Here is a 23,154-nt window from a genome sequence, read left to right on the forward strand (position 1 = left end):
GGTTTGCAATTACTATGAGGTTTTGGCATAGAAATCTATATAAATACATGATTGTTTTAAGTTGCTCGTCTTTTAATTTCAAATGTATTTTAGATACCCTGCATTTCTACCCTCCTCCCCTCACAATTACTTTTCTTGTTCCTAGTTGTGGCCTTTTCTTTTTTACTTAGAGAAGTTCCATTAACATTGTTGTAAAGCTGGTTTGTTGGTGGTGAAATCTTTCAGCTTTTGCTTATCTGTGAAGCTTTTAATTTCTCCATCAAATCTGAATAAGAGGCTTGCTGGATAAAGTAATCTTGGTTGTAGGTTTTTCCTTTTCATCACTTTAAATATATCATGCCACTCTCTTCTGGCCTATAGAGTTTCTGCTGAAAAATCAACTGATAGCCTTATGGGAGTTCCCTTGTATATTATTTGTTGCTTTTCTCCTGCTGATTTTAGTATTTTTCCTTATCTTTAATTTCTGTCCATTTGATTACTATGTACCTTAGTGTGTACCTCTCTGGGTTAATCCTGTATGGGACTCTCTGCACTTCCTGGACTTGGGTTACTGTTTCCTTTCCCAAGTTAGGGAAGTTTTCAGCTATCATCTCTTCAAGTATTTTCTCAGGTCCTTTCTCTGTCTCTCTTCTCTTTTTGGGACCCTTAATATTATGCTGCACATTGTTTCAGAGGTCTGTTAAACTATCCTCATTTCTTTTGATTCTTCTTTTTTTTTTTTTTTTTATTCTGTGGTAGTGATTTCCACTACTCTGTCTTCTAGCTTACTGACCTGTTCTTCTCATTTGGTCTGTTCTTAGTTCCTTCTATTGTATTATTCATTTCTGTAATTGTATTCTTCAACTCTGTTTGGGTATTCTTTATATCTTCTAAATCTTTACTAAAAACTTTGCTATGTGCATCTATTCTCCTCCCAAGTTATCTGATCATCTTTACATCATTACTCTAAACTCTTTCTTGGGTAGACTGCCTATTTCATCATCACTTATTTCTTCTTCAGGGGTTTTATCTTGTGACTTTGCCTGGAACATATTCCTCTGTCATCTCATTTTGTCTAAATTTCTATTTGTATTTTTATGTAGGTTAGTTACATTTCTTGACCTTGGAGAAGTTGCCCTCTATAGGAGACATCCTTTGCATCCCAGCAGTGCACTCCCCTCCTGTCACCCAAGGGCCAGGGTCCAGCTGGTCCCAAGCTAGGGTGTGGCTTGAGTTTGTGGACTCCTTCCACAAGTTGTGGGATTATTGTTTTCTTACTTCTGATATCCCCAGGATACCTTCCAAAACCAGCAGGTAGGTCTGACCCAGATTCCTATGAAATCACTGCCTCTGCCCTTGGTTCCAGCACACATGAGATTCTGTGTGTGCTTCCCAAGAGAGTGAAGTCTTTGTTTCCCCTAGTCCTGTGGAGCTTCTGCAATTAAGCCCTGCTGGCCTTCAAAACCAGATATTCCAGGGTCTCCTCCTCTCAACACCAGAACCCCTGGGCTGGGGAGCCTGACATGGGGCTCAGAACTCTCACTCCTGTGGAAGGGCCTCTGCAATTTAATTATTCTCCAGTTTGTGGGTCACCCAGCTGAAGTGTACAGGGCCTGATTATATCACGAGCACATCTTTCCTACCCTCTTGATATGGTTCCCTCTTTATGTTTCCAGTTAAAGAAGATCTTTTTTGCTAAGTTCCAGGTTTTGTTTTGTTTTGTTTTGTTTTGTTTTGTTTGATGGTTGTTTGGCAGTCAGTTGTGGTTTTGTTCCCTACAGTATCTTCTGGGTGGTAGCCCAAGATCTATCCCTGTCCTTCCCCACCACAGTAAAATGGACCCATTACATTGATTATATAATGTTAACATGTGACAATTTGCCTCTGCTGCAGGACACTCTGCAGGCTTTGCTGCAACATTTGTGCGGGAGATAATGTGAGACTGGAGATCAGAGCAACAAGCTTCCTTTCAAAAGACAAAAATACCAGTGAGGCAGAATAAAGCTCTGGGCATTTTCCACACAGGGATACTATTTAAGTTAGATATATCCTTGACTCTGGAAGGCATGGGTTGGGTGTTGCAGCAGAGACAAGAGAAGGAGAAAGTACCTGTAGGATTTTGGTCTCAGTTCTGGAAAGGGTCAGAAAGTCAAAATATACCCACTCCCCCATCGAGCAACAGCTCCTGACACAGTGCTCCTCAAGTTAGATCCTCTTACAAAAGAATAGCATATCATGGTAAGAACATCCCTTCCTGTCAAGGGGTGGATAGAGAATATGATCCATCAGCTCATCTCTGCCATGGCTCAGACTCCCACTTTGACATGTGGCATGCCTACTTGCAGCAGAGGAGCACCCTGTCTGCCAGACCAGTGTCTCTAGAAACACAAGTGCTACTAAGTCCTGCAGAGTATGTAGATGATCCAAATGCCTCCACCTCTATTCCTGTGGCAGCCCCTGCAACCTGTAGAGAGGGAGTGGGGAAATTCCCACTGGTATCTGGTATACAGAAGCCTGGAAACAGGAACAAGCCACAGCAGCCAGTGGGCTGATCTCAGAGTAGTTTGGCTGGTGATAACTCATGAACCCTTGTCATTAAACTTTTGTACTGATAGTTGGGCTGTACTAAAGGGACTGACCCCATGACTTGGAAAATGGGAAGCTGAGGGGTGGATGATCATGAAAAATCCCTTGTAGGGTCAGCATATGTGAAAAGACTTTGGGTTTGCCTGGAAGAGCTTGAGGCAGTCCTTACTGTCTTCCGTATGCCTGACACACCCTGGCAATCAGGATGTTGATGCCCTAGCTCAGGTACAAGTCCTAGCAACTGACCTTTCAACAACAGATCGGTTGCATAGTGACCACCCACATAGCACATGGGTGAGATGACATATTGTCAAAGACACTGGATTGCCTTTGAAATACAATGGCATGGTTAATGTAGTAACAACATGTACTCTGTGTTCTAAACAACACCCAAGGCAATTGCCAAAGGAGTCTGGGGCCATATATTGGAGTTCCCAAGCAGTGAGGGAGTGGCAAGTTGATTATATTAGTCCTTTCCCTCCAAGTGAAGGTTCTAAATATGCCTTGGTTTGTGTGCATCTGACCTAATACATACTTTCCTCTGCCATTATACAAACCAGGCTGCCACTGTTAGGGATTAGAGAAGCTGAGTACCATGTACAGGTATCATCATCAAACAGATAGTGATTGGGGGTCACATTTCAAAGGTCATGATATGCAAGACTGGGCAAAAGAATATGACATTGAATGAAGGTCCCATCTCCCCTATAATCAACAAGCAGCAAGGTTGATAGAAAGGAAAAATAGATCATCAAAGCAGCAGATTAAATTACTAACAGGTAAAACCATCTTGGCCAGGAGGACTAAAGTATTGTCCTAAGATTTATTACATTTGAATGATCAACTAGTAGGACCTATTGCCCCATATGCCAGACTAGGGACCCCTGTCAAGATACGCAATACCATAAAGATACAGACGTTGCAGGAAACAGCTATTGCCTGACTCTCACCGTGGATCAATCTGCTACGCTGCTGAGAACACCGAAGCCCCCATTATGCCTGGAAAAGGTGTCATCTACTGTAATTTGCAATGGGACATCTCACCAGGATGGTCAGATAGCTGCCAAACAAGCCATCTACATGCTAGAGAAACCTCTTCTGACAGCTCAAGGCACATGGGGGAAGAGACAGCATGTAAGACTGTAAGAGCCAGTCACAGGGTGGAGCATTGGAGAAGGTCATCAAAAGATTGTGACCACTAGTTGACCCATGAGCTGGACCTAAGCAATCAGAGGCTCCTCACCTCCTTCCCTGTCCTTGCTCTACCTCCATTCCCACAAGAGAAGCCATTTTCAAGGACATAGCTTTGATAGAGAAAGGTATTGTTGAGACCATCTGGACTGAATACATAACCAAACCTAGTTTAAGGCCTCTATATAAGCTTTAAGATTTGGTGAGCAGATGCAGAGATCTACTCAACCTGCAATCACCCAAGACAAGTCTCATAAATAAGTTCCCTTGCTTATTACACCTGCCACCTACCAATCCTGAATGGTCTGCCTCTTTCTCCAGTCTCTCCTTGCCTCCAGTTATAGGGCCAGTTTGTGAAACAATGTAATTCCATGAAAACTGCCACTGGAATCTGGGGTTGTGAAAAAGACACTTGATAAAACTGACCTTAAAGCTCATCTGGAAGAAAAATTACTCACAGAACAGCCAAAGAATTTTCCTTTAAAAATGCTGAAGAATGACATGCCCTGTCAAATATTAAAATGTATCTGAAATACAGTAGTGGAACTGTAGGAATAAACAGACATATCAATGAACAAGAATAGAAAGTCTAGAGGAATATCTATGTATATATAGGAATTTAATGTGTGATAAAAGTGGCATTTCAAACCTGTGAGGAAAGAAATATCAACCAATAAATAATGGTCGGATTTCAGCAGTGGTAAAACTAAACTCTGGAAAATACATACTAGAGGCACTTTTTGGTCTGAGGAATCTCTTAGAACCCTGGTTCTCATCTCCAGAAAGTCTCCAGCCCATTTCATTATCTCCAACCTGAATCTCTGTACATCCCACCAAGTCCTTGAGGCCCTGGTCGAGAGCCTCCCTTTCCTGCATGGTAGCACACTTACTCCTGTCTTCTTCCAGCCCTGTGAGTCTTCTTGGCTCCTTAAGCAACCCCACCCAGCTTCTACCCTATTAATATTCTGAGAACAAGCACAATCTAGATACACTCATGTTAAGCAAGACTGCCAGAGAAAGAAGAGAACCCAGGCTGTCAGAAGACAAACCCAGGTCTGGAATGGAAGCAGGTTTCCAATACATTCTGAAGACTAGGATCTATTAGCTGAGAAGCAGGAGAAGGGGGAAGAAATGTCACAGAGAAAAATTTACACTCTTTCAGGAGAAAGGGGGCTAGAAAGGAAATGGGGCTAGGGATGAAAGGGATTGCATTTCTAGTTTCTATGTTTCAGGGAGAAAAAAAGAAGGAAAGAAGTAAGGAAGGAAGACTCATGCAGTATGGATAGAAGTATAAATTGGTAAAAATCCTTCTTATGACAATTTGGAAACATGTATCAGTTTTTAAGAAATGTAAACCCTTTAACCCATTCATCTCACTTGCAAGAATTTGAAGGAAAAAAATTGGACAACACATAAAGATGGTCATTGCTTCATTATTTTTAATGGTGAAAAACTGGACAATCAACTTAAGCAAACATCAGTAGGGACTGGTTAGGTAAGTTATGGCAGGCATCCTGTGGAATACAATGCAGCCATTCTAAATGATAACATGTATTTATTATCAGGAAAAATGTTCACAAAATGTTGTCATTAAAAAAAAAGGTTATAAAACAGTATGGATAATATGACAGCATTTCTCTCAAAAGAAAAAAATCTATCTGTGTGTGTGTGTGTAGAAAAAAAGTCTATAAGCGTATACACCTAGCACTAATAGTGATTATCTCTGGAATAGTGGTATTCCAAAATACTTTCCATTTTGACTCTGTACAAATATGGATATTTATTGCAATGAACAGATATTGCTTTTATAAAGAGGAAAACATAAAATGTAGTCCCAGCAGGGGGAAAACAGCACTCCAGGTGAGGAAAATACATGAGAAAAAATCTAAATATTAACGTGAACCACAGCAGTGGGAAAGAATGGAGAGGAATACGTGTGTCTGTCTGTCTCTCTGTGTGTGTACTAAGAACAGACCTTCTAAAACTGTGTGATGTAGCTGTTAAATAAATATTCTTAAAACAGAAGACACCTACAAGTAAAATGCTAGGTATTATATCATTTCAGAAAACTTTGGGATTGGAGTAACTGAGGAGGAGAAAAGTGGGGAAATGAAAATACTCTAAAAGGCTGATCCTATTTCAATGGGGAGAAGAATGGGGAAAGTAATGACATGGTAGGAAGAACAATGCATCTTGGTGGGGAAAATATTGTGTCTTGTTTATAAGCAATAATAGAGTCATATGTAACAATTCAGAGAGCAGGGAAAGAAAAGATAACCATTGATGGACTAGCAAATACAGCAGAATTCTAAATTATCATTTCAACTCACTGAAATAAAGAAAAATACAAGTAAACTGCAAATTTGTGAATTGTAATTCAATATATTACCATATTATGTTTTCACTCTATACCAAAAACATGCGAAGATGGATGGAATCTTCTCTTTTATCCCATAAAATAAATCTACTACTGGAGTTGTTCATTTCATTTAATGTCGCAAGGGAGCTTTAAAAGCAAAGCTCAATATGAAAATGAAGAAATCAATAAAAACTCTCCTTTGGGATCTTGGCAATCTCAACATTGAATAATGTTCAGGTAAAAGTCTATCATTTATAAAAATCAAAGCCAAAAGGACCATTTCTCTACTTGTAGATTGACCACTTATAATATTCTATTCTCTCAGTTTACTTCCAAGAAACACTTGAGACTATTACGTTTGTCATATAAGTGGATGTGGTGGGCTGAAAAAAAAAGGCCCTCAAACTCCTAGATTCTGTGAATATCACCTTTTTTGGTAAAGGATATAATTAAGGTAAGAATCTGGAGAGGAGGAGTTTATAATTCTTTATAATTCTGGATTATACAGGTAGGCCCTAAATGCAGTCACACGCATTTATAAAATATAAGCAGAGGCAATTTTCAGAGACAGAGCAAGTGCAAGAGGAAAGGGAAGGGAAGGGAAGGGAAGGGATGTGAAGAAAGAGGCAGAGATCAGAGAGATGCGGCCACAAACTGAGAAATGCTGGCAGCCACCAAAGCTGAAAGAAGCAAGAAACTGATTCTCCCCTAGAGTCTCTGGAAGGAGCACTGCACTTGATTTAGACGTGTGGCCTCCAGAACTGTGACAGAATACATTTCTGTTGTTTTGAGCCACCCAGTTTGTGGTAACTTGTTATAGCAGCCACAGGAAACTAACACAGTAAGCATTTGGGGAATTTCATGTAAGCTATCTATTGACTTCTTTAGACCAAATTAATGCAAAAACAATGGTTCACAGAACAGGAAGGTCTATTTCAAAAGAACCTATTGCTTGGAAAGTTTCAAGAGACCTAATCAGAACACTAAAGGATTACAAGACCAAAACCAAGACAGAAAATGAGACATAACTAATATAGAGGGTCAAACTAACAGATTAAGTTGGTGGTTTTCCACAAGAGGGGAAGTAATACATGCTGAGAATTTATTATGAGCCAGGCACTATATAAGGAACAGTCATTCATAATCTCATTTAATCCCTGCAACTACTATATGTGATGAGTGCTCTACTGTTTATCCAATATGGAAACTGGGGCCTAAAATCATGTGGCTAGTGCAATGTTTTAAACCTAAATTGTCTAGAGCCCTTGCTGCTTCCACTATTTTATCTATTTTCATAAAGTTTAGTTTGAGAAGTATCACTGTCCCAAAACATTATTATAGTGACAACATATCCTTCTTCTCTGAGAACCACTCCTGTCTCCCATCAGCTTCCTTGAGTGAGCATTTTGTCTTTGCCAACCTCACAATTTTAACAAGGCTTAGTTTAGTGAGGAGGTATTTGGCAATGGAAAATTGGCAAGCAGGAGGAAGGAGTCATGGAATCAGAACAAACAGAAAAGAGAGAAAATAAATGCAAATTATTACAATAAGAGAACGACAATCATTGGGAAATACGAAATTTCAGAGTCCACAAAAGGACTGACAAGGATAAAAAGACAGTCAAGAAGAAAGGAGATGAGAGGGATAGAAAGAAAATTTAACTAAAAGGTTAAAATTAAGTATTAAAATTCCAAAAAAGCAGTTCAGCCCCAAATTTTAATAGCTGTAATAACAAATTCTCTTACATTCATTTCACCAAAACCTAGGAATAATAGGGAAAGTAATAACAAATAAAATACAAAACAGAAAAAAGGGAGGATTAAAATTCCATAGTTTGAAAGATTGGAGGGGGTAAAAAATCTGCTGTTAAAGGAAACATGCACACATTTCTCTGCCTCTTAATTTTTTCTAAATCTGCTCTTACTGTCTGCCTATATAATTCCCTGCCAGAGCTTTGCAGCTGGTCCCCACTAGGGCTTAAGCAGACTCCTCTCTGTGTTTCCATTTAAAAATCTTTATTTCAATAGGTGGGCCTAGAGCATCTGCACTTCCAAAATTACCACACAACTGATCCAAAATGATTGAAACAAAATTGGTTTCAAAAATTGCCTTAGGCTGAAAAGAAGATGAAGGCTAACATTTCAGACCTAAAGAAACATTTATCACAATTCTGTGGTCTGTAATAGACTTCTGTGGTCATAATAGAAATGTTGACAGCTTGTTAATTACAGAAATGCTAGTGAGCAGCACTGTTATTCTTTTGAAAGACCTGACAAAAGAGTTTGGAGGGTTTTTTTTTTTTTTTTTTTTTTCACTTAAACCATGCCTTACAGCACCTCAAGTCCAGTCTCTCCTCCCAAGAGGCTGGATTCAGTTCCATTTTCCTGCTAGTATACAGTGTGATGACTCAGAGAAAGGTCTTCAGTAAACCCAGACTCCAATGTTCCCACCACACAAAGAAGATAATTGAAGTCCCAGAGCCACATTTGAGATTCAAGGACTTTTTAGGGCTTGCAAGGGAACACCATTTGACAAGACCCAGAATAGTTTCAATCTCTCTGAGATCCATGAACTAGAGTGCATCAAACTCTGAAAGTCACAGCATCAGGAAACAGCATAAGACCTTATACATGGCAGCCACCAATAAATATTTATGCGTGATTCAGATCCTCTGCCCTCAAACTCAGTGTGCATTATACCATCTTCTTTGGGTAGAGAAGGCAAGGTATGTGACAAATAGAGGTTTGAATCTGTGTTTTAAACATATCTCTGCTACTAACTAGTTGTGTATTATGAGTGATCATTTAACCTCTTTGGTCTTCATGTTTTATTCACTTGTAAAATGGAGACGGGCTGAACAATAACTTTCAACCTCTATAGTTTGTCCCACCAATTATTCAAAGAACATAGATTCCAACGTGATAGAAACAAAACCCCACTTTCCCCAGAGACAGTTCTAAATTTATAAATATTCAGTCACCATAAGTATCATTTACAATAAATTTTAAAAAGAAACAAAATTATAGTAGGTTCTTAGGAACAGATTTTATTGGTGTGGCCTAGACCTAAGGTGAAATTAAAAGGGCACTGATTTCTTTAGAAGTGCTTCAACTCCAGAATGAACAGAATTTTAGCAGATTTTGCATGTCTGTGCCTTGTTGATTATTTTGAGTTCCTTTGAAGCAGGGTTTCTTAACAGTGGTGCTATTGACATTTTGTTGTGGGGAGGGGGGCTATGCTATTCACTGTGAGATGTTTAGCAGCATCTCTGGCCTCCATGCATTAGATGCCAGTTGTGACAACCAAAAATGTCTCCAGACATTGCCAAATGTCCCCTAGAAAAAGGATATAAAATTGCCCTCCTGAGGTTTGCTACTTTGAAGGATGTCATGAAAATATATTTTTAATGTAATTTTTTAAAAGTATTTTCTGCTTACCAACTGGATCAACTCAGATAATTTAAGGTATTTATTGGAGGCTTGTGCTTCTATTTGATTTTACAATAATTGGGAGGGAATTATTATTTACTGCATATGTAATACACGTAATTAATACATATATATAACACACATAAAACTTGATGTGAATAATGCTTGGCTTATGCCAGAGAACATAAACAAACTTACACTCTTTCACTTCACTAAGTTTTAAGGTTTCTATATGTATTTTAGAAACATACTTTGATCTTGGATTTGAAAATAGTCAAAACAAACCTGCTGGTAGAAAAAAATAAAGTTCTAGTAGGGAACCATGAACTAATTATTCTTTCAATCATTCAACTAATGTTTCATTACTGATGAGAAAGTGTTTATAAGTGACATGCTGGTTAAGAATGAACCTATTGATACATAGCCCTAAGCAAGCTATGCTGTGGTGTAGTTAGTCCTCTGCAGATTTAGGCTTACCCTCACAGGAGCAGAAGAGGGAGAGAACAGTGAATGTAAAACCATGGTTTAAATAAAGAATATAATGTGTAATATACTTTTTGGCTTAAATACAAATTATCATCCAAATGTGTAGAAGCAACCACAAACTAATGGTCAAAACAGAATTGCATAGTCAGCCTAATATTTTTTTAAAACATTACTCCTAATTAATCAATACTTTCAAATGGTACATTTCCCTACATTTAAACTTATTAAAAGTTCCTGTACTTAACAACATAAGCAATTTTGCATCATTTTAAAAATAGCTGGTGAATAATTTCACAAATAACAACAAATATATCCTAAATCTCTAGAAATTAGATCAATATTTTAATTCTAATACTTTTTTGCTAGTTAATTTTATAGTACCAGGAAACCTACAAAACATTTCTCAAATGGCATTTGTTCTCAGGAATACACAATAAAGGAGGCATCTCTGTTCTTTGTTATAAGGTGCATACAGGGAGAGGAGGAAAGCATGAAGGAAAGCAATCTATCTTAGGAGCTCATTAGGATAGTTGGTACTTTAAAACTAGCATACTGAATTAATTTCATAATCTGAACCACCAAATACATAAACAAACATATCTATGTTTATGCATATGCTATCATCTGGAAATCAGAATACTAAATTCAGAACAAATGCTTGAGAGTGTGAAATTTTAATACAGTAATTTCAAAGACAATAAAATACCTTTTTAATCTTCAGGATTTTTTTTTCTTTTTTACATTTTTCTCACCTATCCACAACACATGGCTTTGAAGCCCAGGAAAGGAAAAACCAAGATCTCTCTCCCCAAATTCAGAATGGTCATACACAAAAGGCTAAGACCTCATTGTCTTCCAGTCTGTGATGCTCACATTGCAGCACAAACTAAATGTCTTTATCAAAAAATTCAGAAGCATTCAATTACTACATTCTCAAAATTATGTAGGAAAGAAAACAAAGATATGTTTATTTTACAGCTTGATTTATGAAAAGTTGAAGAAAAGATAAGAAAATACAAGACAAAACAAGAGAAGAGATTGGAAACTAGATGTAAGAAAGTACTGACACAGTGCTCTCCACTGGCAAATCTTTCAGCAGGGTGTATCTGGGCTCCAAAAGTCCCTTTACTCTAAAGAGCAAAATCAGAAGGGGCAAAACGAGAGGAAAAATCCGTATTTGCGAGAAGTCCCAGAACTGAACTCTGAAGATTTCTGGTATAAACCTCACAACTCCCTGGGGGCACTTAGCCTTGCTGCGTCCACACTTAACAATTAGACACAGAATCTGCCCAGGGGCATTGTCTTCTACATGCTCTTTCCCCATCTTTTTCTCTGTAAAGTAAAGGTTTTGAGTTTGCAGAAAGCAAAATATAGTCTACGGATTCCCGGCAGGAATGCAAGGCCTTCCAAATCTACTATTAGCTCCAAACCAATCACAGAAAGTTACAAGACCGCCTAGATAGGCCCGAGGCCAAGGGCTGCCGCTGCGCTTTCCAGGTTTCTTGGTCAAGCACACAAGAAAAAATGAAGTCGAGGGTGGCGAGTTGCCTACAAGGATGGCGCAAAGTTCCAAAACTGGGGGAAAAAAAGTATTCTCCCATAAAATTAAGAAAAGTCAATACGACGGCCCAGCTTTCACCTGGGAAACCCGGAGAAATGCGCTTATATCCTGGGGTGGGGGTCATCTTCACAATGGAGTTATTTCTAAGAAAACCCTCGGAGCTTCTCTCATTCCCAAGAACGGGGGATCAGAAACGTCTTCCGCTTGTCCCTTCCCAGAGTGAAGCTGATGAACGAATACGTGTTCCCAGGGTGCCCTGGAGAAGTTTATTTCCCTTGAATTAATAAAGTGAAGCCAAGTCCCCTGCAAGGGTGAAGATAGGATCTCCTGGCAGTAGACCTGGGCCTCTAGACACTTCTCAGAACCCGCCCGCCGGGGTACCCAGACACCGCTTCGGGTGGGGTTAGGACTCTGCGGCCGCGAGCGCCCTTTACCCGTCTCCAGGTGGCAACGTAGGCTTTCGGTTCCAGTCCCTCGAGAGCCCCAGACACGCAGAAGCCAAAGGGGATGTTTGGAAATAAATATTCCCATTTCCTGTATAGGGCACCTAGACTCGGGAAATCACACGACTTGCTCACAAAGACTTAGAATAAGAAGCCAGTTTCCCCGGAATTCGCCGCTTTCTCACTGTACAACAAAAGGGCATGGGGAAGCGCGGTCCCCTGCAGCACCGACGACTTCTTCCCACCTCCGGCGTGTAGGTGCAGAGGCTGGCGTCCCCTCTGGGCTCAAGGGCTGTAAAGTCTGGAGGATCCCTAGCTTCTGCTCGTGGAGGGCGAGCAGTAAGCGATTCGGCTACTGTGAGCCGGCGGGGGGAGACATCCCGAGAGGAAAAATCAAGGAGCCTCTGCAAACTGGAGCAAGGAGGGGGGGGGGGTGCTTTCCTTTCCTGGCTAGGGGTGCAGGGTTTCCCCTGGCCAGGGAAGGCGGCCCTCCTGGGGTCCTTCTTCACCCCTTCCCCGCCTTCCAGGTTTTGTATACTGCGCATTGCCGGCTCTTGTATGCGATGTTCCTCACTAAAAGTTGTCCTTCCGGCAGATTCGGAAGTCGCCCCAAGCTAGAGAAGGTTTGTGCTTTGACATTATCCTCATCACCCTCTCTATTTTGCCCCTGCTCTGTCGCATTTCAAGAAAATGAGCTCTCAGAAAAGAAAGCCTCTCCGTTGAGGCGGTTGGCAATCTCACAGAAATGATGTAAATGGTTGCAGGGCTTTTTTCTTTCCCTCTGCTATTTTTTTCGAGTGAACTGTGAAGATCTGTGAAAATAATATCAGGGTTTTCCGTCAGAATGAGCTTTGCCCTGCACTCAGGCGTAGCATGATCTGACCCGACACCTCCAACCATCTGTGCTATCTATCTGCCTTCTGATTTACCAGAGCTGTACAAGCCGCATACAAATTGTACTTGATACTAAAGAAAAGGCAGCCGGGCCCAGTCTAGTTCGGCAGTGGACATTCCTGTCTGATTCCTTCCTAGGGATGAACCTCCAAAGATAGTTTGCCTGGTATTTTCTTTGGACTCCCCTCTCCCAACTATTTTCTTCAAACTAAGCAAACCCCTATCAAAAGCGCAAGTGAGATCATGGTTACATTTGACCAAGGTCTCAAAACAGTATTATCTGGATGTCAATTGGGAATCAGTAAAAGTTGCCAATTCAATCTGCTGTCCCCAAAGCAGAACCACCAAAAAGGCCTTTCCCATCTCTTCAGGAGGGGTCAGGGCTTAGCAGCTTAAGAAGTGCTTTCTGCACCCTCTCCTCCATTGATGTGGGCCCCCCTTCTCTATTTTACTTTTGCTGAATTACCTTTGAGCCTGAAGGCCAAGGTTAGAGTTTTTATCCCCAGCTTGAGTTAAAAGTTCTAACACAGGGTATGGCAAAATTAGCTTGCAAGAAGAACAAATCGATATTTTTTTTAAAAAGATCTTTGAAATAAGCTTTTAAGTTGCTGTCCTGACCTACCAATGACTTCTCACTCTAGATGTGGTTATGCTGCGCATTTGTTCAAGTCCATTAAACAGGGGGAAAAACTGAAAAGTATAAACTTGGGAAAGTGCGATGCCCCTTTTTTTGCGAGTGTTTTACTTCATGGTCAGCACTTGTGTTATCAGGTGTGAGAGTGTCCTAGCTCATATTTAAACTGATTTCAGGAGGCTTCTGAAGGTGGTGGGACTAGAGTCCAAACTGACCTCTTCTACAGATCCTAGGTCGTGTTCCTTCTGCTTCATACCCGATTCTCACTCGGCTGCTTTGGCAGCTGGAAAAGGAGGAAAGGTACGCAGGAATGGGTGCTGGCAAGAAAAGAGGTGATCCGCTTCTCCTCCCTCCCCATTCGTGCGTCTCCTCAAGGTTTTCTGTTTCGTTACAACTAAACTTGGTGAATTCTCAGAGGATTTCAATTTGGCCCAGTCCTCTTTGTCCTCTGGAGACCTCTTGACCCAGGCAGCGCCTCGCCTCAGAGTGAATTCCTGTAGCATCACTGCCTCTTAGGGGGGAGGAGGTGTTGCGGGAGAAGAGAGAGGAACAAGGCTGAGGGGGTCGTGGTGAAACGCTGAGGCTCTCGTCCGTCTTTTTCTCCCATCCACTTGCACGTCTTTTCGTCCTCCAGGTTCTGCAAAATACTGAGGAAAAGTCCACGGGTGAACGGCGGGCGCTGTCGAGGGCTGGGAGGTGCTGAAACGGCCGGGGCACTCTGGTCGGAGTTTTGATTGGCAGAGCCGGCCAGTGACTGACAGGGGGTCTCCATGGCGCCCGCGCCGCCAATCAGCCCACCCCAGTAGCCGCGCTGGCTTGCTGTCCTGCGTGCCCTAACCAAGCAGAGCCAAACCCAAGCTGCGGAGACAGCACCTCCTCCTCCAATCCCTCCCGCTCGCTCCCTGCGGTTGTGCTGCCACTGCCACTGCCACTGCCCCGGCGTGTGTCCCACTTGCCCCGAGCCGCTTCACCAAGGAGAGCCTGGCGCACCCGGCCGGGCCCGCAGGCATCTGCTGCGTGTCCCGCTCCGGACTCAGCGTTCCCGCTGCCGCCAGCGCTGCCTCGATGTTCCAGCTGCCCATCTTGAATTTCAGTCCCCAGCAAGTGGCCGGGGTATGCGAGACTCTGGAGGAAAGCGGCGATGTGGAGCGCCTGGGTCGCTTCCTCTGGTCGCTGCCGGTGGCCCCTGCGGCCTGCGAGGCGCTCAACAAGAATGAATCGGTGCTGCGCGCTCGAGCCATCGTGGCCTTTCACGGTGGCAACTACCGCGAGCTCTACCATATCCTGGAAAACCACAAGTTCACCAAGGAGTCACACGCCAAGCTCCAGGCGCTGTGGCTTGAAGCGCATTACCAGGAGGCTGAGAAGCTGCGCGGACGGCCCTTGGGGCCAGTGGACAAGTACCGCGTGAGGAAGAAGTTCCCGCTGCCGCGCACCATCTGGGACGGCGAACAGAAGACACACTGCTTCAAGGAGCGCACGCGGCACCTGCTACGGGAGTGGTACCTGCAGGACCCATACCCCAACCCCAGCAAAAAGCGTGAGCTAGCCCAAGCAACCGGACTGACCCCTACGCAGGTGGGCAACTGGTTCAAAAACCGCCGACAAAGGGACCGGGCGGCTGCTGCCAAGAACAGGTCGGTACCAAGAGGCCTCTACGCGTCTTGCGCTTACCGGGGAGGAGCGGGTGACTGCACCCCCGGCGCACTTACCCAGGGCCTTTCGACTTGGATTCCGAAGAAGTTAGGATCGAGGTCCTCGGTCTTGACTCCTCTGCATTCTGGGATCTTGGGTGGGGGTTTTCTTCCGGGTTCTAGATTCCCCACCCTCTCTTTCTCATTCTCGGTGCTTTGGGGTCGCTCCAGCAGCTGGTTCCAGTCACCAAACCAAGGCTGCATTGAGAAGGAGAAACAAATAAAAATTAAAATCCCAGAAACAATTAGAACCCCGAAGCCCAAAGCTAATTCTTGTCAGCCTGGGCCCAGGCTCCTATTATTAAGCGAAGCCTGGCTTATTAGCAATGTGGCAATTCAGTGCTGTCATTTTTAAAGCCCGCATGCATCCTTCTCTAATGCTTTGATAACAGTTTTCTCGATGGACTTCCGTTTGTAAGAGGTGGAAAGTCGAGTTCTCTTTCCACGCGTGGGCATCCCTGTCTCAAAACAGCAAACTAGTCGGCTGAGGCTTTTCTTTCCCCAGCGTATGACTCTCAATCAGCCATATATTTTGACCAACAATCCAACCTCTTCTCCCAGGCCCAAACTCTCCGTGCAACTGTCACACAGCCTTTTTTTTGCCTTTAGCTTTGGGTGAACCTAGCCTGGGGCCACTGACATAGGCATGCACCCCAGGCAGACGCAAGCTGGGAAAGGGGTCTCCTATCCCAAAACCTGATCTGTCCTTGTCTGTTACCCACACCTCGTTTATCTTGACAGTATTGTAAATATTCCAAAGGTGGCCAACAATCGGGAATGACTCTACCACCTCAGCGTCCCAAAGACTGAGGAGACAGGCAGCCAAGAAAGGACTAAGAACTGCAGGGCTCCGCGGAGAAGCGGACGCAGGTCTCCTGCCCGACCCCTGTTGCCTCATCTTACCCGTTTTCAGTGCCTGGGTCTGGCGGATAGCCGCTGACCACCAAGCTTAAGGGATACGGACCAGGGAGGGAGTAGGGGACAGGCGGCTGTGTTACAGGCTTTGTGACTCTTTTCCCTTCCCTTTCCGTAGACTCCAGCAGCAGGTCTTGTCGCAGGGCTCCGGGAGGGCGCTAAGGGCCGAGGAAGAGGGCACACCCGAGGCTCTCGGCGCCGCCGCCAGCCCCGCCGCCAGCCTATCCAGCAAGGCAGCCACTTCGGCCATCTCCATCACTTCCAGTGACAGTGAGTGCGACATCTGAGCTGCCTACCCAGCACGCTCAGAAACAGAATTCGGTGTAAAAATCGAGACAAACAAAATGAAGGAGGGAGAGAGGATGAGAGACCAAGCAACCCAGCGCTTGCGAATCCAGGTGGCCAGGGACCGGAGGCCAGGGAACCGCGGGCTCAGGTTGCCGTGTCGGTCCCGGCGGCCTGACCCGCTCCACTGGCGACCTCCGGCCACTACCACAGGGGCCCGCGGTGAGGCCCGACCCAGCGCCACGTTCTCCTTGCTTTGCTTTTCCCAAGGATTTTGCTGCAAAGTTGCCTCCGGAACCCGAACTGCACGCTGAGCGCCTGCCCTGAATCTCCTGTGGGTATTTCACTTCGAAAGGACGCTGTTATATATGTATAACTTTTGCTTTAAAGTTTTTTTTTTAAACAAAACATATATATGTTGTTTATTTACTTATTTAAGAGATTGGTGTGGTAGGTTTCTCTATATCGTGAGAGAACTTAGTGTTTCTAAAGGCGTAGGGTGGAGCCGTTGGGTTCTGTGTAAGAAGCCAAACAATAAAAAACCTGGTGAGCAACCTTTCTTAATTAAGGGAGCTGCTCTCAGATTCCTGGAAGAGAGAGAGAGAGATCATTCTCTTCACCAGACAGGCAGGGGCCCTTGTGCAAATGGTCTCAGGAGAGTCTTCTCTATATCTTTTGCCTTTTCTGATGTCTCCTGGTATATTTTTAAAACAAGCCAAGGTAGGTCCGTAAGCACTTCCTTGTCAGATTGTACATGTATGTATGTATGTATGTACATATGCATGCATATATGATATATTTAAACCTAGAAAATGGTAACATGAGCACCCCCTGTAAGGCAATTCCCCAAATCCCTAGCACAGGTAACTATCTATAGCTTGTCAACCTGACACTTACTTATATGGCTTTCAGGAACAATTTTGGAGGCCAAACTCTGGGACTCAATAGTGAGTCCTACTTTATAAAAATACAAGCCTATTCTGACAGAGGCTCTGCAATGATAAAGGCTTTCCATCTCCTTGAGGTCCCCTCCCATACAAAAGCAGTAGGTACCCATGATCATGTGAGTGAGCATATACTGCATTTAGGATTGTATTAGGATTGCATTAAAATAAGACAAAAGAAGATAGGAAAGGCTTTAATAACTAGACTAGCATCTTCTCAAAGCAGAAGCAGGTTTTAATCAAATGCATTATTTTCAACAAAAGAAATACTGAGATGGGGAAAGGACGTAATCCTGTCATGTAGTAAGGTCAAATAGAAGGCTGCAGATAAAGAACTGGCATTTAAAAAATCTGATTCCTGTATTAAACATGAAAAAAGTCACACAGAGCCTCGTTGTCCTTTAATGGCCTCAGTTAAAAATATCAAATATTTTCAGGATTTAATTTGTCCTCCCAAAGAGTGCAGGTGCATGCAGGCACACAGACAGGCACACCAAAAACAAAAACAAAAACAAAAACAAAAATATCTACTGTCCTTGCACTTAAAGAACAGAGACTCTCTGCTATCTGGAGAGTCTCTAAGCTTTTTCCCTAGTGAAATGGATTGCATATTATAAATTTTGACATTGATCTTTAAATCACTTGAGCTGAACTTCCTCCCTGAGCACCTCACCACCACCACCACCTCCTCCATTGGACTACTTTCAGTTTGACTCTCTGTCCTTAGCAGATGCTCTTTGGTTGAGAAGCCTGCTAACTTATTTGGGTAGAAATGTCAACATGCAAACCAAACAAAAATAAGTGAAGTCACAGAAGACATAAGACAGTCAAATGGCAAGATATATGAGGAAAGTCCAGGACATAAATAAGGGTTGATTTTTGGTCTCTAAATTGCTTAAATAGATTTGGCTTCATTTGAGCTTTGTAAATGGTTGTCTTTTTATATAGCGGCCCTTACCCAGAGAATTATTGACAATCAAAACTCTCTTGCACAAGAGGTCTAGCTGGAAGGAGTGGAGAAGTCTTTGTGATCAAGCTGATGTTCTTCAGGAAAGCAAGCAAATGCCCTTTGTAGGTCCTGAAAGGCTAGGATGCTAGAGCTTCCTCAGGCTCTATTTTGCTTCCTAGAGACCCTGGTACTCCCTAGAATGCCAAGTAGCAGGGCCAGGACTGGGGAGAGGCAAGGGAGGTATCTAGACTACAAAATTTTGAGAGGCGTTCACTATCAAGGTCAAGCAAATGCAGCAAGTGTATGGCATCTGGGAGTGAGTACTTCCTTAAATTTTGCACTCTACGTGCCTCCCCTGTCTCGTGCTAGACCTGAATCTGCTAAAGAGTATTGCACTTCAACAAAAAATCAAGAGATTTCCAGTTTTGTTCCCCAGCCAGACCCCATCCTAACAATGAAGCTGTCCAGACCACCATTTGAAGAAGATAGTTGGCATATTTTATCTCTTAATCTGATGCTTCCAGGTCTAAGAGGGAAGGGAAAGGACTAATTAGTGAAATGATGTGAAGGAATTTAAGATTCTAAAAATCACACCCCACTCAGCAGTTCAAACAATGCTTAAAAGCAGAAGAAATTGTCCATTCTGCCTTCTCAAGGAAAAAAAAAGTAACATTGCTAAGAACCAAGCTTTCTCTTTACAAATAATTTTAAAATAATGCTTAATTGTGTGGCAAAGGAGAGAAGGCAAAACAGTGAGGGATGATTTTTCGTCCTGCTTTGGTGAAAGCCTTTGAAGTATATCTAATTTGCTGAAAGTAACATGCTGCCTAAGGGTTACACTATAAAGCAGCTATTCTGTTTCACCAATGTGTAGATTTATTTATATAATTTCACTTTAGCATCTTAAGCGGTGACATATTTAAAAGATTTTCTAAATGTTTATCAGAAACCTGGTGGCACCTAACTGTGAATAATAATTCTTTGTTAATCAATTCTTTTATGATTACATATTGGAAATTGGGCCAACTCTTCACACAGATTTATTTTATTTTAATTGCTTCACATCTTCCCAAGCACAAGTATGTAAAGGTTTTCGTTTTCCTTTTAAGATTTTTTTCCATATCAGTTTACTCTTGGTCTAGAAAGGATTTTTTTTTTTAATTCCAGTTAGTAGCAATGCTGAAGGTTTTTGAATTTGGAGAAATCTCTATGATGATGGGTTTTCTTATTTTTCCCTTAAAATTCTTTCTGTAATAATTTCCCCAAAAGCAGTTACTCCAGCAGAGTGTAAAGAATCTGCATTTTTGCATTTCAGCAGACCTGACCAGTTTGAAGATTTAACTCTCAGCCCCAGCTCGCGCTCCTTTACCGGTTAAAAATATTCCAACCACCCGCCAGTTCCACCAAAAGCGCGATAGCTCCTGCTCCCCAAGTGCCGCAGTTCCTCTCTCTTCGACTCTAATGACCCACTCCGCTTCCACTGCCGTCCTTGTCCCCCCTGCCCCGCCACCCCCGAGCCGCCTTTCCCATCACCAGTTTGTTTATAAAAATCTGGGAGGGAGGGGATGAGGGGCTGGGGGTAGGGGAGGACTTGCTCTTTGTTTACATTAAACAAATGACAGGCAAAGAGCTCAAGCAAAATCTTTCTTGACCTCGTTCTTTCTCCCTAATTTTAACAACAAGGAAAAAAATATTGTATCCAAAGAGAGAGTGAATGGGGCGGGAGGAGAGGAGAAGCAGCTTTTCGGTCTATTCAGCCGGGACGCGGGAGCGCGGACGATTTCCGCTCCTATTGTGAGGCGGGGCCGGGGGGCGGCCGTGAATAGGGGGTCTGCCGAGCGGCCCGCGGGGCTGTCAGGCGGCTCAGCGTAATCAGGGCTAATGACGGTGGCCGGGCGCTCGGCGGGACAATGCGCGGGGCCGCGGGGTTTTGTCGACCTGAATGGCTAATAGGTTTGCCCGGGGGCTGCGAGGGGGGCGGTGTCGGAGGAGGAGGCCGGGAGGGGAGAAGGGGTCATTGTCCGCGCACTGGCCCGGTCGCCGCCGCGCGTCCGCCCTCGGGGCCGGGAGCGGCCGACTGGAAGGCGGCGACCGGGAGGCCCCCTGGAGGCCTGCTGGGAAATGGCGGCCCGAGCGGCGGGCGCGTGGGTCCCCTAGGGAGGCGGCCTGGAGCGAGGAGGTGGGGCCCGAACTTTGCTCTCCAGTAGAAGCCCAGAGTGGGCCGGCAGTACCCGTGAAAGTGGGTCCTTCCTTTAGGGTGCGGATCGTAACTCTGTGAGGTGACAACCCCACACACCCACCTTTTGCGTCCAGCGCCCTGGGAGCTCTCAGACGTGTAGGCCTCGAACCACTCCTAATAGACTGCCTGACTCAAATAACTCGAGGAGAGAAATCTCTCAACATCAGGGGGAAATAATTAAATAAAAAACCAAGGTGAGGGGATAAACACATGCGCGCTCTGGCAGCTGCTGAGGCGCGCGCCCGCCCTCGAGCCTCTGACGGCGCGGCAGTTAGTGAACCCGGAGCCGGAGGGTGCGGCGCGCGTCAGGCCCGCCAGCTGGGAGCCCGCGCTGGGCGGGCCCCGCGCGTCTGGCCCGAGCCAGCTGCCCTCAGCAGCTGGACGGGGCCGGTCCGGAGAAAGCTTTTGTCACTATCGTCTCTCGGGGGCGCCGAGCTAGTCGCCCGCGTAGGGACTGGAGAGCAGGGCGCTGCAGACTCAGGGGAGCCAGATTTGCAGGCGTTGAGGCCTCAAGAGGGCTTTGTGCACCCGGCAGATCCGCGGGCTCAGCGTCGGGGCGGGGACCCGGAGCAGGGCTCCAGGAGAACCAAAGATCCGCGAACGCAGTTAAACTCTGGCAAGCCCCCGGAGCCACCAGAGTCCCCTTCTTTCGGAAACTTGGCCACTCCCGTTTCAGCTCTTAACAAATCTCCTCAGGCTAGGTCCTGCCTTGCAGCTCTATTTGCTAGTTTTATATCCCTAAACTTCTTTAGACCTACCCTGCCGTGAGAGATCGAACTGGTTTTCTCCCCCTTTTCGCCTCCTTGTCTGGAGACAAAGGGGTGTGAGGGCGATCCCAGGGTAGAACAAGCAGTTTCACGCCTCCGTGCCTCTGCTCACGCTGTTTCCGCTTGTCCAGTGGTTTCCTCTGCCCGGAACCTCGCCCCCTACCTCGACAGCTAACCTGTCAATCCTTCAAGCCTGCGCCACCTCGAAGGAGTCTTTCTTGATTCATTGGGCTCTCCACAGAGACTTTTCCACTTCCTTTTCAAAGCTGTCACCGTACCTTACGTAAACGTCTGTTTTAAAGTTTGTAATACATTTGTGTATTTGCCTGTATGTTTGCTCCTCTGCCCTCCACTCCTCACTAGAGTGTAAACTCCTTAAGGGCAAGGAAAGAATCTTATTCATCTTTATATCCCAACGCCTTGCATAAGTAGTAGGTGCTCAATAACTATTTTAAATTGAATGAATGAATGAAACTTCCTTGAAGCCTCTCGACCCCAAATTAGTGGAGAAGTTCTGCCAGCTCTGAGCTCATTTGAACAGCAAAGATGACTGATGTTGACTGGATCCTAAATTCACTTAAATCCTCTCAGCTCAGGTTAATGGCTGTACCTACTTGTCAGGTTCTCTGGGATGATTCTCCCTCTAGGCATATAGTTTTTCAGAATCCTGTGGCTTTGGGTTCATAACATGAAAATTATCTTCTCACAAACACATTTTCCCAAATAGTAAAGAAAGAGCCATCTCCCTAGGTTTTGAAACTTCTAGCTATTACATTCTCTGAACCCAAAAGAATATAATTCCTAATATTTTTGTCTATTATAGTATGACAGAAGTTTCCTTTTCAAAATAATTCCTCTCTTCTCTCTCTCTCTCTCACTCCCTCCTCCATTTTAGTCTTAACCTACACATTAAAAAGTAAACATACAAAGAAAATCACAAGCTCAAACAAGGTGTCCAGTTTTGAGACAGTGGGTTGGCATCCCACCCCATGTTTAGGCAAACCTGGGGAGTGGAGGACATAGTTTTCATTAAAATTGTAAATCACAAAATGCCCAAGAGAATCTACTGGTTACCAAACTCATCTCTATTTTAAAATTTAATGGAAAGAAACAAGTGAACTGTGTATAATTTCTGATAAAATATATATAAAGCTGCCTCTTGGAAAGTCATTTTAGCCTAGTACTGTCAATCTGCAACCTGAGAATGTTGATTTACTTTCTTTTTTCTGGCTGAAGAGATTAGTCTTGAATTTTCTAGCATGAAATCAAATATCTAAGTTCAGATGGTGCATATTAACTTGATATATGAAAAGTCTAGTTGGTGGTAAACTAGTTTATTGTGCATCTCAAACATTTTCAGATTATTTAAAATTCCTAATAAATATTTGTTTTTTTAAATCATATTTTTATTATTTAAATTAAGCACCATTTAAAGCATATTCTATTGCATTGGATATACTCCTGACTTTCCATAAATTCATGATAAAGTATGCATTTCAACTAAAGACCTGTGTGTATATACTAGCCATCTGATCTATAAAATTACTTTTGCAGGCGATTATAACTGTATGAGCTGGATTCATCAGTTTAAAACACAAGCAAATAGGAAAAGGAAAACTGTATTGTAAGCAGGACCTGAGAGGGTGAAATCAAACACACTTTGCTTAAAATACAAAATCACTGTGAATTTGGGCAAGTCACTCAATTCTTTGAGCCTTGGTTTTTACTTTTGCAAAAAGAGGTTGATAATATCCAGGGATGTTGTAGGTGTCTGGGATAATGTATATAAATCATCTAGCA

The 23,154-nt window shown here is 43.6% G+C and overlaps 1 protein-coding gene and 1 long non-coding RNA gene across 2 annotated transcripts; one reads left to right on the forward strand and one right to left on the reverse strand.

The window, feature by feature from the left end:
* Window positions 1–13,346: 13,346 nt before the first annotated feature.
* LOC135321312 (uncharacterized) lies at window positions 13,347–21,591 on the reverse strand. The gene is made up of 3 exons (XR_010380991.1): window positions 21,346–21,591; window positions 15,274–15,453; window positions 13,347–14,208 (listed from the first exon to the last, which is right to left on the reverse strand). It is a non-coding gene; the product is annotated as an uncharacterized LOC135321312 (long non-coding RNA).
* SIX6 (SIX homeobox 6) lies at window positions 14,410–17,882 on the forward strand. Its single transcript, XM_010976682.2, has 2 exons — window positions 14,410–15,198; window positions 16,289–17,882. Exons 1-2 carry the CDS (start codon window positions 14,627–14,629, stop codon window positions 16,455–16,457), a joined length of 741 nt encoding a protein of 246 aa, XP_010974984.1. The 5' UTR covers window positions 14,410–14,626; the 3' UTR covers window positions 16,458–17,882.
* Window positions 21,592–23,154: the final 1,563 nt, after the last annotated feature.

Source organism: Camelus dromedarius, chromosome 5, assembly GCF_036321535.1.
Source record: "Camelus dromedarius isolate mCamDro1 chromosome 5, mCamDro1.pat, whole genome shotgun sequence".
Classification (NCBI taxonomy): Eukaryota; Metazoa; Chordata; class Mammalia; order Artiodactyla; family Camelidae; genus Camelus; species Camelus dromedarius.

Bases quoted from the DNA above. Each gene is read 5' to 3' on its own strand.
- SIX6 (XM_010976682.2), top strand. From the start codon at position 14,627: ATGTTCCAGCTGCCCATCTTGAATTTCAGTCCCCAGCAAGTGGCCGGG. The intron at 15,199-16,288 runs GTCGGTACCAAG...CCCTTTCCGTAG, and splicing joins GCGGCTGCTGCCAAGAACAG to ACTCCAGCAGCAGGTCTTGT.